We start from the raw sequence: 15339 nt of genomic DNA on the forward strand, positions 1-15339 counted from the left end.
ATGGTCGGATAGCAGATTATCGGAGTTTTGTTTAATATAGTGGTTAGTGTGTGAAGTAGCTAGGGTTTGTTAGCTACGGTGTAGCATTGACAACTCCAATGTAATTTTAACCATGACAAATTTAGTACATTTTCATAGGGATTGAGATTTTGTGAAACGGACAAAAAAATTAAGGGGATAAGTGAGGAGAGAATTGAGAAAAATAGGTATTCTTTAAGAATGTGGAAGAGCAAGTCAATGAAAAAAGTAAAAGGCGGGCAGGGTAGAAAGTAAGAAACAGAGCAGAGATGAGTAAAAAAGTGAGGTGGAAGAGAACGATAGAAAGAGGGTAACAGTCAGAAGAATAATAGGAAAGAAAAGATTCTGTAGATACTGGAAATTCAGAGCAACACACACACAGAAAACACTGGAGGAACTCAGCAGGTCAGGCTGTATCTATGGAAAGGAATAAACAGTCGACGTTGCGGGCCAAGACGCTTCATCAGAGCTGCTGAGTTACTCCAGCAGTTTGTATGTGTTACAATGGATTTCCAGCATCTGCCTATTCTCTTGAGCATATTTTCACTCCAAATTTGCATTAATTTAGGCATAATAATCTAATTTTTGACATAATTTCACTGCAGGACAAGCACAGAATGCCGTATTTAAATTTAAATTTCATCGGTCCCAACTTTTCGCCCTGTTGCCAGGGTAACGATTCGGCGCCGCTCTTGCCGCGCTGCTTGTTGGCAGCGGGAATTGTGGGACAATGTGAAGATGGCGGCCGTGTTGGAGGTAGTGCTGAGCTGCGATGCTGGCGGTTCGCTGTGGAACTGTAACGTGTGGGAGCCGCGCTCCGGGACCACGCTGACGAGTTACCGGGGCGGCAATACCTCAGCCCGTGCCTTATGTACTTTAGGCGGCGAGTATCTGTTGGGAGCGCAGCTCGGCAAGAATTACATCAACGTATGGGAATTGCAGCGGAAGGTGAGCGAGTCAATTGGGAGGGAGTGCGTACGGATAGAGTGGGGTCTTAGGGTGGGGAGAATAGCGATAGGAAATGAACTATGGGGCAGACAGAATAAGGGGACAGAGGTGGAGAGAAAGGGGTAAGAAGCACATGGAATGGCGACTGGATGGAAGGGTACAGGCGGAGAGAGCATGGGCAGAGTCCTGGAGAGGAATGGTACGCATGTAGGGGTACTGGAGGACGAGGGGGTACTTGGATCAGAAGGACTGAATATGCGGCGATAACATAGCATTATATGATCCGTGTCTGCTTTGGAATTACGTTCATGGTGGATCTGTTGGTCTGAGTTGTGGTTGTACGTAATCGTGTAACAGTTATAGAACTGAAGTGAGTTTCTGAGGCTAGGCAAGTTTGGCTGACAACTAAGAGTTTCAGTAAGGATTACAAAGACCATTATGTGATTAGTACTGGATTTTTCATTGAGGGCATATCTATTATTCTACTGCATGGAGGGATCGACACATTTGGAAGGAGTATCACAAACACGATAAAATCTGCAGATGCTGGAAGTCGAAAGCAACACACACGAAATGCTGGAGGAACTCAGCAGACCAGGCAGCATCCGTAGAAAAGAGTAAATAGTCGACTGTTTACTCTTTTCCACAGATGCTGCATGTCCTGCTGAGTTCCTCCAGCATTTTGTGTGTATTTCAAAGAGATTTTATGCTGGAAAGAGGCAGTTGGTGAAAAACTATTTCATGTCTTTTCCTATGATAGAGAGTTAGATACTCTTCAGCTGCTAGAAACTAGCTTTGTCTCTTTTTTTAGATGATGGCCAAGGCTGCAATTTTTTTTGTGTTACTGGTATAGCTTTCTATCCCCGGATGAACTCAAAATTCTGCATCAGAAGCTTCTCTCTGTCACTGTTTAGAACTTCAGCATGGATATTGCCTGTTCCAGAGGTTTTATTATTTGTGAGTCGGTATATTGCATCTGCAACCGGCTGAGGTGTGAATGAGAATAGACTGGAATGTTCTGTGGAATGTAGTCAAGGACACATGTTGAAGAACTCCTTTACCAAAACTGTATTTAGATTGATTATGTTCATGTTTGGGGAGGGACTGGAACATTGCATAGGGTTCTGAGGTGTTAGTGTGAGGTGGTACAGACAGGCTTCACAGAATATAGGCAGGTTAATGGAATAACCAAGAAGATGACAGAATGTTATAAAGAAATATGTGAGGCTATCCCCTCTACTAGAAAATGAAAAGCAGATTTTTTGTAAATGGGAATATATTTTGTAAATGGAAACCTCTGATGGGAGGACGATGAACTAGTCCAAATCTAGACAGAAGGATTGAGGAGTATCTGTATGTGAATCATGGAAAGTTAATATGCAGGATCAGTAAGCATTTAGCGTTTATAGTGACATGAGATTACAGTGAGTGAACTTCAGTGAAATAAGACAGTTTACTGGAATTACATAGGGCTTGTGTGAGACTGTGCCTGGAATACTGCATTCTGCTTTCATTTTGAGAAATTTGGGTAAATAAAAGGATAGGGTGCAGTGAAGGTTCACCACCTTGTTTCCTGGGATGATGGATTTGCATTCCACATGAGGATTATCAGAAATAGGCCTCTTGGCCCTTGAGTGAGCTACATCATTTGATCTGATTGGAACTGCATTTCCAGCTACCCAGAACTGGAGACTCCAGATGCCGGAAATCCGGATCAACACACAGAAAATGCCAGAGGAACTCAGCAGATCAGGCAACATCTATAAAGGGAAATAAACAGTCCTGATGAAGGGTCTCAGCCCAAAACTTCATCTGTTCATTTCCCTCCATAGATGCTGTCTGATCTGCTGAGTTCTTACAGCATTTTCTGTGTGTTGTAACCTTTCATTTTCTTATTTATCATGCCTCAAATATATACAAAGGCTGCTTTCATATCATTTGAGGAAGGCAGTTCCAAAGATTCATAACCCTCAAAGAGAAAATTCACCTAATCTTTCTTAAATTAGTTACCCTTTTTTAAAAAGACTGACTTGATTCCATGATTTCACAGCATTTAAGTGAGTGATAATAAATTAAATTCTGATTGTAGATCCTCTCACAGAGGAAACATCCTCTCTGCATCCACCCTGTCAAGAGAGATGCAATGTGTTCTTGCAATGGTATTGGGTTCACTGTCCACAAAGCCCTAAACTTGAAAGGAGATTTTAAATCCTATCTGATATAAGCATTTATGAGTGCCTTCACAATTGGGAGGTTATATTGTATCAACCTACTCTTCAAAGACTAGCTTACTTCCCTGTCTTGTCTCTGCTGCGAGGTTTAGCTGCCAATACCCACTATTTGAGTGGTGGGATTGCTCTCCCTAACAAATAGGAGAAGCTTCTATTTAAACTAGTTTAAATGCAGGTTTATGTTATTTTTAATAATACATGTTTAAGTTTAGACAAATAGATCTTAACACACATTTAAAACTGAGGATTTCTAATCTATAAATATTTTGAAATTCCGAAATATTTTATAAACTACAAAGGATTTCCAAACACCTAACTAAAAGAACCTACCAATGATTTGCAGATAAATGAATCGTATGACTCAGAAACCCAAGGTTGAGGAATGAATTCTAATTCTTTCTGGCCTTTTCCTTGTCATTCCTAACAATTCTCAGTGCTTTCTAACATTGATGTTTTCCAGATACTTTTGCTGGGACAAAATTATTCACACAGATGGTCTAAAAGGTTCTGGGGACAGAGATCCCAGATGTTCAAATTTAGTGCTGAGAGGGCAAACTCTGAATACACAAATAATCCAACTATTGATTGGTGTCCATGCTTAATGTGCTAAGTGACAAAATAAGTCTCACAATGATGCAAATAACTTGGCTGTAGTTACCTGGTTTGATGTAGGCAAAATAACATAACATCTTACGTTTAGCTGATGTAGACCAGAACAACTTATGGCCACTTTGCTTTATAAATCTTGCTTCTTAGCAGTCAGTCTCCTGCTCTGGGTCAGCAGACTGTGCTGTGGAGACAGTGCTGTTTGTTTGCAATGCTGTCTTTTTAACTTCAGACTGATTATTGCTTGAAATTTGCGTTTAGAACTGAAGACTAGCTCTTGTTTACAACAAGAAGTAGAGGTAGGAATATTGGTTAGAAGTTTAACTTTTGTCACAAACAACTCTGACCATTTGGAAAGGTCATGTTACTGTGCTAGAAGGTTGAGGTTAACAATAAACCTCTTGGGCCCTAGAAAGTGAACATTCATCATATTCTCACATTGTCCTATATAACTGAAGTATTGATCTCTGTTTGGTATTGAATCTCCTTCACAATAAACGATAACATTTGGTTAATTTTACTAATTATATTATTTCATATTAACCTGTGAATCATACACAAAGACACTCTGATCACTTTGCCTCTCGGTAATATTTTATCATTTAGAGTATGCCACTCTTACTTTTTTGCAAAAAATATGTTTTGACATTATGCTTCATTTGCAGGATCTCTGTGCATTCATTCGACTTATCTATGTCTATTCTCTATGTCTCACAGCTTGCTCTATCACCTATATTTGTATCATCAGTAAATGTTATCCAAATTGTCAGAACCTTCATGCAAGTCATTTATATAATTTGTGAATTGTTGAGGTCCCAACACTGATTCACTAATTACACTACAACACTAATTACATTTTGCCAATTATGTTAACTGTTTGCAAGTCAATCTTTTATCTACACCCAAAATGTACACTCCCACAATGTGAGCTTTGATTTTTTGCATCATTTAGCATACCTTATGTGTACCATATAGCCTAATGTATAATATGGGACTATTTTATGTCGTAGTAACACGATACTGAGCATGCACTATTAGGCACATATTGATATGTATATATGTGTTCAGTTCGGGGTTCCATAAGTAAAAACCCCTGTTATCTTAGCTCTAGTCTCTAGTGTTTTTTTTATATAGTTTTATGTAATCGGTCACATACACAACAAATTGGCGATGAGGATAATGAACCTACATTGTATCGGAATGCCGTGTTTTAACTGATAGCGGCATTTGGAAGAAGAGAGCGAGGCCGCGAATCTGAAAAGGGAGCAGAAGCACAGCTGCGGGTCAGAAATGTCCAGGCGAGACCACAGTTGGCGCTGACCCCAGGTGCTGAGTGTCTGCCTGCCTCAGAAGGGAGATAAAAAGGAGCGAGATAGGTGTCTAAACAGAAGGCGCTTGGGATGCTGAGAAAAAAAGGTCAATTAAGAAAAGGTCAATTGAGAAAAAACTGGCCAATGAACTCAACACCTTTGGCCAGTTTGAAATTAACAACAAAGTGAGGAGTGCAAGAATCCCGGCCATAGAGGATGAACAGGTTCTTACACTGAGCACACATGATATGCAGCGCACACTGCAGAGGGTCAATCCACGAAAAGCTGCAGGCCCAGATGGAGTTCCAGGACGGGTACTCAAAGACTGTGCTGAACAACTGGCTGATGTATTTACGAGAATTTTCAATCTGTCTCTATCTCAGGCAACGGTCCCCAAGTGCTTGAAGTCAGCCATCATAGTGCCTGTCCCGAAGAAAACAAACATCAACAATTTGAATGACTATCATCTGGTTGCCCTCACACCAATAATAATGAAGTGCTTTGAGAGATTGGTCCTCTCCCACATCAAAGTCACTATCCTTGCTACACTGGACTCATACCAGTTTGCCTATAAAGCAAGCAGGTTCACGGAGGAGGCCATCTCATTAGCTCTTCACACTGTCCTGACACATCTGGAGGGAAAGGGCACATACGTGAGGGTGTTGTTTGTTGATTATAGCTATGCTTTTAATACTGTCATTCCCAGCAAGCTCATCTCCAAACTCCACCAGCTAGGCCTCAGCTCATCACTGCAACTGGGTCCTGAATTTCTTGTCAGAGTGTTCACAGGCAGTGAGACTGGGCCCTTACCTGTCCTCCACTACTATCCTGAACACTGGTACACCACAAGGTTGTGTATTGAGTCCCATACTCTACTCCCTCTTCACTTACGACTGTGTACCTGAATTTGACACCAATACCATCGTCAAATTCACAGATGCCACAACAGTGATCGAGTTGATCTCCAACAGAGACGAATCAATGTACAGAGCAGAAGTACAGAACTTAGCTGGTGCTCAGAGAACAACCTGTCTCTTAATACAGCAAAGACTAAGGACAACAATAGTTAAGAAAGCACAGCATCGGATGTTTTTCCTCAGGACGCTGAAGAAAGCTGGTCTACCTGAACAGATGCTGGTGACCTTTTACCGCTGCACCATAGAGAGCATCTTAACATACTGCCTCTCTGTGTGGTATCTCAGTTGTACAGCAGCTGAAAGGAAAGCACTTCAGCGGGTCATCTCTAGTGCACAGAAGATCATCGGGACACAGCTCCTAGCCCTGGAGGACACCTACAGCTTACACTGCCTAAGGAAAGCTACAAGCATCTGTAAGGACAATACACACCCCTGCAATCATCTGTTTGAACTTCTTCCATCTGGCAGACATTATAAAATTTTCTGTGCCCACACTTCCAGACTGAAAAATAGCTTTTTCCCCAGAGCTATAATTGCTCTGAACTGATCGATCAAGCATCCACCATAAATTTGTATATTGCTACTTTTAATACTGGTTTTATGGCTCTCATGCATCTGAGTTGTGCTTTTGTACTGCTGGACATTGCTTGTACTGGCTGGTTCCTTGGTTTTATTTATTGTTTATTTATTTTATTTGTTTTATAGCATTGAGTACGAGATTTGCAAACTCATTTTCGCTGTATTGGTGCATGACAAATTGTACTATGCAATGACAATAAAGATATTTCATTTTTTTTCATTAAAGCAAAATGCGCAGTAACTGCCAGGAGCTAGTCAAAAAGAAAACAAGGAAAAAATAGGCTAAATTAACATAACAAGGATAAATGAACACAACAAGGATGGTGTTAATTGGAACACCAAGGAATGCCATTTGATAGTGGCATTTTAGGCTACGTCCACACTACACCGGATAAATCCGTAACTGAAGCTTTTTCTCTTCGTTTTTACCCTTCGTCCACACTAAAATGGCGTTTTCGTCCCCTGAAACCAGAGCTTTTCAGAAATGCTGTCCAAGGTGTGTATTTTTGAAAATGCCGCTTGGGCAGATCAGTGTGGATGGGGTAACCGGAGACTTTTGAAAACGCCGTCAGACAGCAGCGCGTCATTTCATTGTTTTCCTGGACACAACCTAACAATTTCAGAACAGACGGCAATGAGACTGAAGCCAGAAGAGTTAGAAATGTACTCACCAAATACTTTGACCCATAACTTACTGAATAAATAAGTATACTCACTTTGCCCTGTTTTCTGTCCTTGCTCGTATGAAGGTGGTTTACCTATTTATGCAAGTACTTCTCTGACAATAGATGTAATAGCCTAATGTAATATTGTATAGAAATACAAGATAATGCTAATGCAGGCATGTTTTACACATTTAACAAAGTGCTTTATTAATGCAAAAGAGTTAGTCAGTTTTTCAGTGTTCGTCGTCAGCCGGGTCAATCTGTTCGTGAACTCCCTGTTGGTTGCCTCCATACGCTCCAGTATTTGTTTTTTTTTTACTTTTAAGTCCTCCTGCGCGAGAGCCAACAGCTGTCCGTCGTTTAAGCTTTTCTAGTCTGTAACTGCACAAACACGCACCGTCTTTCACAGCGAGATTTGACACCAAACATGTTGCTTGTTAGATGTGTCATGCGCATGTGCAGTAGGAGGAGATTCACCGAAATCTCCATTTCAATGTGGTTGGAGATATTTTTAAAAGCACATAGTGTGGATGTCTATCATTTTTACTTGAAACCGGCGTTTTCAAAATTATCCAGTGTAGTGTGGATGTAGCCTAAGACTGGGTAACTTACATTGAAAGAATAGAGTTATATTGTGATGCTAATGATGTTAATGAGGACAAGAAAGCCCGTGTATTACTCAGGCTACGTCCACACTAGACCGGATAATTTTGAAAATGCCGGTTTCGCGTAAAAACGATAGGCGTCCACATTAACCATTTTTGAAAATACTTCTGTCCACATTAAAATGGATATTTCGGTGAATCTCCTCCTGTGCATGCGCAGGACACATCTACCGAAAACAAGCGACATGTTTAGTGTCGAATCTCGCTGCAAAAGACTTGGTGCGTGTTTGTGCAGTTACAGACTAGAAAAACTTAAAAAGAAATTGCCAAACAATGGGTAGGAGGACTTAAAACAAAAAAAAACAAATACTGGAGCGTATGGAGGCAACCAACAGGGAGTTCATGGACAGTATGACCCGGCTGACGACGAACATTGAAAAACTGACTAACTCTGTTGCATTAATAAAGCACCTTGTTAAATGTATAAAGCATGTCTGCATCAGTATTATCTTGTATTTACATACAATGTTACATTAGGCACATCTATTGTCAGAGAAGTACTTGCATAAATAGGTAAACCACCTTCATACGAGCAAGGACAGAAAACGGCAACGTGAGTATACTTATTTATTCAGTAAGTTATGGGTCAAAGTATTTGGTGGTTACATTTCTAACTCTTCTGGCTTTAGTCTCGTCGTCTGTTCTGAAATTGTTAGGTTGCGTTCAAGAAAACAATGAAATGGTGTGCTGCCATCACCATCTGTTCCGGCACGTCATAACAGCATTTTTAGATTTCTCTGGTTACCCCGTCCGCACTGCTCCAGCCAATCCAGTGTTTTCAAATTTACACACTCTGGAGGGCATTTTAGAAAAGCTCCATTTTCGAGGGAAGAAAACGCCGTTTTAGTGTGAATGGAGAGTCAAAACGAAGAGAAAAAGCTTTGGTTACGGAGTTATCCAATATAGTGTGGACGTTGCCTTAGTGTAATGGGCGCGAAAACATACGGCCTGCTATAGAGCTTGTTAACCCCTGAAAAGCCAGTTGACAAAACGTTCATGCAAATAGTAGACACCCTCCAACAACATTTAAACCACAATCCACTGGTCATTGCTGAAAGATTTAAATTTTACAATCAGTCAGAGCAAAAACGGAAGTATTTCTTAATAATGTGCAAATTATCAGAACATTGTCAATTTGGATGGGTCTACCAGACGCACTGAGGAATAGGTTAGTGTGTGGCATGTACTGTGAAACCACCCAGAAGAAGATCCTGTGTGAAAAAGACCTTACATTCGAGAAGGTGCTAAACATCTCAATATCATTAGAAATAGCTGCACGAGGTGCTTCAGCGATATAACAAAAATCTCTGGAATATGCTACAAATAAAATGTCACTGTGCAGAAAAGAAGGGAAGAAATGTTACCGTTGTGGCAAACAGGGCCACACTGGCAGAATATGCAAAGCTAAACAGCAGGAAAAGGGCAGAATACAGAGAAACAAGAAACCCCAGAAAGGAAATTACAACAATGTGCACAAAATGAAAGAAAGCAATTCTGATGAAAATGACTCAGACAAAAGTGAATTGTTTTGTCTGCCACTTCACAGCGTGGAAGAGAAAGATGATTGAAGGGTAATATGGATCACTCCATAAATGGCAGGCATGAGACTGAAAATGGAGTTGGACACAGGCTCAGCTTTAACAGTGATCGCTGTAGACGACTACAGATGACTGTTTTTGTACATACCTCTGAAACAAACTAAACTACTGCTAAGCACTTACACAGGACAGAAAATGCGCCCTGAAGGGAAAATTAAAGTGGCAGTGACCCATGGAGGCAAAACACAGCAGCTGAATCTCTATGTACTGCAAAATCGAGGATCACCGTTGCTGGGACGGGAATGGCTCAGGAAAATCCAGTTGGATTGGCACACCATCAAGGCACTAGATGTGTCAGCAAAGGAGTGCAGCAAGGCTACATCTGAGAGACTGTCACAAATACTTGCTGACTCTGAGGAAGTGTTCATTAAAGGAATAGGAACACTTCGGGGCATGAGAGCAAAGACTGAGGAAAATTCATGTCCAAAATTTCACAAAGCCAGGCCAGTGCCATATGCAATCCGTCCTACAGTAGAGGCAGAGCTGAAAATCTAGAGCAAACTGGGGTCCTATCAAAGGTGGATTGGAGTGAATGGGCCACACCTATTGTTCCAGTGATGAAGAAAACCTCCAGCACAAAACCAGGAAAACCAAGCAAGGTGCACGTATGTGGTGACTTTAAAATGACTGTTAACCCAGTCCTCCGCACTGTACAGTATCCTCTACCTTGTACTGAGGACATTTTTGCTTCCCTATCAGGAGGGGAACATTTTACAAAAATCGATTTGACCTAGGCTTACCTTCAAATGGAAATCGAGGAAGCATCCAAGAAATACCTGCCAATAAATACACACAAAGGACTATCGGTACAACAGGTTGGTTTTTGGGATAGCTTCAGCGCCTGCAATCTGGCAAAGGGCAATGGACCAGGTTCTGCAGGGGATTTCAGGGACTCAACTGTTACCTGAATGACGTCATTGTCACTAGCAAAGATGACGACGAACATCTTTTTAACCTTGAACAAGTGCTCACCAGGTTACGAGAATATGGGCTCAGAGCTAATCGACAGAAATGTGAGTTTTTCTAAAAGGAAATCTCATACTGTGGACATGTGATCAACAAGGATGATTTACACATGTCTCAAGAAAAGATAGAAGCGGTGCTTAAGGCCACCCAAAAATGTGTCTCAACTGAGAGCATATCTTGATCTTGTGAGCTACTACCACAAGTTTTTGCATAACCTATCCACAGTCCTACACCCACTAAATGCATTATAATAGGCAGGGACACAATGGAAGTGGACTGAGAGCAGTGAGAAAGCATTTCAAGAAACTCAAAGACTCATAACTTCAGACGGGGTGCTTGCAAAATTTGACCCCTCCTTACCTATCCGACTAGCTTGTGATGCTTCGTCCCATTGGATAGGAGCTGTGTTAGCGCACAAGTTTCCTGAAAGACCAATAGCCTTTGCCTCAAGAACACTAACTTCAGCTGAAAGCAACTACGCACAGATTGACAGAGAGGCCTTAAGCCTTGTGGAGAGTCAAGAAATTTAGTCACTACCTGTATGGCCAAAAGTTTACTCTGTTGACTGACCATCAGCCGCTCGTGTCAATCTTCAATCCAAGAAAAGTGATGACAGCACAAAGACTACAGAGATGGTCCCTTTTCTTAGGAGGTCATAGGTATGATGTTGAACACAAGGGGACCAAGCAACACGGCAACGCAGATGGTTTGTCACAGTTACCACTGCCCACTTCTGAGGTATGTACACAAATGGATCCAGCAGAGATCTTTCACACAACAATAGTTGAACAATTACCAGTAACAAACAGCCTCATTGAAAGGGAAACACAAAATGACCCTATGTTGTCAAAAGTTTATGACATCACGGTAAGAGGATGGCCAGCGCAGGGTAACACATTGTTTCCAGCCTTCTCTGCGAGGAAGGAACAGTTGTCAGTGTGTCGGGGAACACTAATGTGTGGCTCATGAGTTGTGATTCCTCCCAAGTTACGCACCAGAGTGCTGGAGGAACTGCACGAGGGGCACCTGGGTACTGTAAAGATGAAAAGTCTTGCCCTTGCCAATGTGTGATGGCCAGGAATCGATAAACAAATTGAGGATGTGACCAAGAACTGCTCTGGATGTCAAAAGATCCAGAATACACCACCACAAGCCCCTCTTCATCTGTGGGAGTGGCCCTCATCACCATGGCAGCAAGTGCACATCGACTTTTCTGGACCATTCATGGACCCTATCTTTTTAATCGCTGTTGATGCACAATGGCCAGAGGTCATCAAAATGGAGACAACCACATTGGAAAAGATCATTACAGTTCTGAGGACCATGTTTGCCAGGAATGGAATACCAGAGCAAATCTGCTCAGACAATGGACAACAATTTGTCTCTGAAGAATTCCAAAGTTTTGTGAAGAGCAATGGAATCAAACACTTTACATCGGCTCCTTACCAACCATCCACAAAAAAGCTTGGCAGAAAGATCTGTACAGACATTCAAGAAAGCCCTCAAGGCAAGGGGCAGTGAAAATTGACCATTACAACACAAGATAGACAATTTCCTCCTTGCCTATCATAATGCAGTACATGCAACCACTAACCAGACTCCAATGGTGTTGTTGCTAAACAGGAACTTGAAGTCCCGTATGGATCTTCTCAAACCAGATGTACGGCGCAATATGGAGAACAAGGCAGTTCAAACAGTTGAATGCTAAGTCAACACGGAGCTTCAATGTGGGACAGTCAGTTCCTGCACGGGATTACTGGACTGAAAAGTGGCAGCCGGGTATAATTTCCACCATAGACGGGCCACTGATGTACAGTTAGCCCTCCTTATCCGTGAGTTCCACATCCACGAATTCAACCAACCGCAAATTGAGAAAACCTGGAAGTGCTCTTCCAGCACTTGTTGTTCGAGCATGTACTGTTATGAATGTGCCACAACTCTGAGGGGCCGAAGGGTACAAAGTAGCCCCCTCCTTTTTGAGAATCGCAAGATCGCTATTAATTCGGGTCTGGGACTCAGGAAATGAGACAGAATCCACAAGGGTTTGGAATGTGTCCTGGCCCCAGAGAGGCGGAACCATTGATAACGACTGTTGTCTCTTGGAGATGGAATTGTGTATTGAGTACTGTACTATTCATTGAAGCCCTCAGGGAATGACCAGAGTGGGCTGGTTGAGGGATTGCATCATCCCAACCTGATTGACATCTGAGACCCCGTGAGTAAGGATAAAAGAGGGTCTGGGGAACAACCCCTTTAGACGCACCAGGAGAAACGCTAGAAATCCCGTGACAGTGTTTAATAGCGACAGCTGGTGGGGACCCGCGTGCGTCCTTTTCCATTTGCCAAGGAATTGGCAGGCCTTACCACAGAAGAACGGCTTTAGCTAAAAGGAGAAACCAACACCAACGGAACTCTGGAAGGATCGACATCATAAAAAGGAAAAGCTGGCAAGTTCTAAAAATCTGTCTCTTGACTCCAACCAAAGGCTGCAGCCTGAATGAACTTGAGTGACTTTTATATTTCCATCGGACAATACATTATCCCCTAGACAACGATAGAGCTATTTCTTATTGATTATTATTATACCCGCACTTTTAGATCTAGTATTGACAACGTATATTATCTGTATGGTTGCATTGATATTATTTTTGTGTATTTTTACCAATAAATACTGTTAAAAATAGTACCATCAGACTTCAATGGACCTCTCTATCTTTGCTGGTAAGTGACCCAGTTACGGGGTTCGTAACAGTACAGACTTTTTTTTTCTTGTCATTATTCCCTAAACAATGCAGTATAACAACTATTTCACATAGCATTTACATTGTATTAGGTATTATAAGTAATCTAGAGATGATTTAAAGTATACAGGAGGATAAGCGTGAGTTATTGTAGATCAGGATCGAAAAAATCAGAAGTTCTCTTACTATGTAAGTCGGAACAGGTACATCTGGTATTATTTAGCGTCAGTTAGTCAGACGTTTGTCTTAGTATATAGTATGTATTTTACCTTTCTATGCATATAAAATACTTAAGAACGTATGTTTCAGCGCTGGGCTTGGGAATGTGCCGGGTTGATGTGGAGGATCAAAAACTCAAAATCCCAAAACCCAATAATTAAACCACTGTGTTGCTTAGTAATAATTGTAGCTTTCATCGGGGCAGGGTCTTTCTCACTTTATCCTTTAAAATTGTTCCGATCGTCCAATCACTTTATTATTTCCACTTTATTTTCAATCGTGATTATTTTTGTGAACAGAAACACTGTGGATTCAGAGCTCCGCCGCCGGGTCCTAATGTCCACCACACTGTTACGTACCCCATAACTGGGTCACTTACCAGCAAAGATAGAGAAGTCCATTGAATTCTGATGGTACTATTTTTAACAGTATTTATTGATAAAAATGCACAAAAATAATATCAAGGCAAACTTACAGATAATATACGTCGTCAATACTAAATCTAAAAGCGCGGGTCTAATAGTAATCAATAAGAAATAGCTCTATCGTTGTCTAGGGGATAATGTATTGTCCGATGGAAATATAAAGGTCACTCAGTTCATTCAAGCTGCAGCTTTTGGGTTGGAGAGAAAGACGGGTTAAAACTTGCCCATTCCTTTTATGATGTCAATCCTTCGAGAGTCGTTGGGAGTTGATTTCCCCGTTGTTAGCTAAAACCTGTTCTGCCGTGGTACAGGGCCCACCGATTCCGGGGCAAACGGAAAAGGACGCACGTGGCCTTCCACTGGTTTTTGCTATTATGGGATCATTAGTGTTTCTTCTGGTGTGTCTGAGGGGCTGTTCCCACAGACCCTCTTTTTATCCTGACTCACAGGGTCTCGGGTGTCAATCAGGTTGGGATGATGCAATATTTCCACCAACCTCCCCCTCGGTTCTTTGCCTGGGGCTTCGATGCATAGTACAGGATGCAATACACAAGTCTGTCTCCAAGAGACAATAGCCGGTATCAATGGGTCCGCCTTTCGGAGGCCAGGACACATTCCAACTCTTTGTGGATTCTGCATGTCTTTCTCTCATTTCCTGGGTCTCCTGAACTGACGTAATAGTGATCTTGTGATTCTCACAAAGGAGGGGGCTGCCCCGCACCCTTCGGCCCCTCAGAGCTGTGGCACATTCGTAACACCCCCTTTCTTCAAAGCGTTTTCACCAGCGGTGAAAACGAAGTAGTACAGAGTCTTACAGGATTTTAGAATCTAACACAATACAAAAGCTTTTCCTTTTCACTACAGAGTAATACAGTTATACATTCAACTCAGCACCTAGATGGTTACCGATTACAATTGTCACTTCCTTTAATATCTTTACATCTTGTACCCTACTAAAGTCTTGTAGCATCAGACTCCAATTTAGTAACCACCTATTTTTTTTCTTCAGCAAACAAAACTAAAGAGTTGTGATCTTAAGCTTACGTGTATACTACAAAAGTTCATGCAAATACTAATCGTTATGTTGCTTTCAAACTTAACAGGCAGGCTTCCATGGTTGTTGTCTTTTATTATTCACAGGCTTTGTCGAAATCCCTTAAAACCAGTTTCTGCTAAATGGTGTCCCCATTAACCCTCGTCTCTTTTCTGGTTAATTCCCACGTGGGGAGCTTGGGTACTCTGGCGAAATAGGCTTTCGCCCGCTTCTTTCATAGGAGTTATTTTATCAACACTGTGTCCCAAACTTAGACCATCTTCTGAATTTCCACCCAATTCTTTAATTTTACGCAAGTTGCTAGCTTTCTCTTCAGAACCCTTCAGGCTATTAGTTTTCAGTTCGAACTCTTTGTTCAAGCAGCATTTCAAATTCTGCCTTTTCACACCACACTCTG

At 41.6% G+C, this 15339-nt stretch overlaps 1 protein-coding gene across 1 annotated transcript in view; it reads left to right on the plus strand.

Annotated features, from left to right (window-relative positions):
- The first annotated feature begins 739 nt into the window (after positions 1 to 739).
- The window catches only part of wdr18 (WD repeat domain 18), a 241671-nt gene continuing 227071 nt past the window's right edge, over positions 740 to 15339 (plus strand). The window contains exon 1 of the mRNA XM_073068667.1: positions 740 to 966. Within this exon, the coding sequence (XP_072924768.1) occupies positions 757 to 966 (210 nt within the window). The 5' untranslated portion in view covers positions 740 to 756. The remainder of the gene's footprint in view (positions 967 to 15339) is intronic.

Source organism: Hemitrygon akajei, chromosome 16, assembly GCF_048418815.1.
Source record: "Hemitrygon akajei chromosome 16, sHemAka1.3, whole genome shotgun sequence".
In the NCBI taxonomy this organism is placed as follows: domain Eukaryota; kingdom Metazoa; phylum Chordata; class Chondrichthyes; order Myliobatiformes; family Dasyatidae; genus Hemitrygon; species Hemitrygon akajei.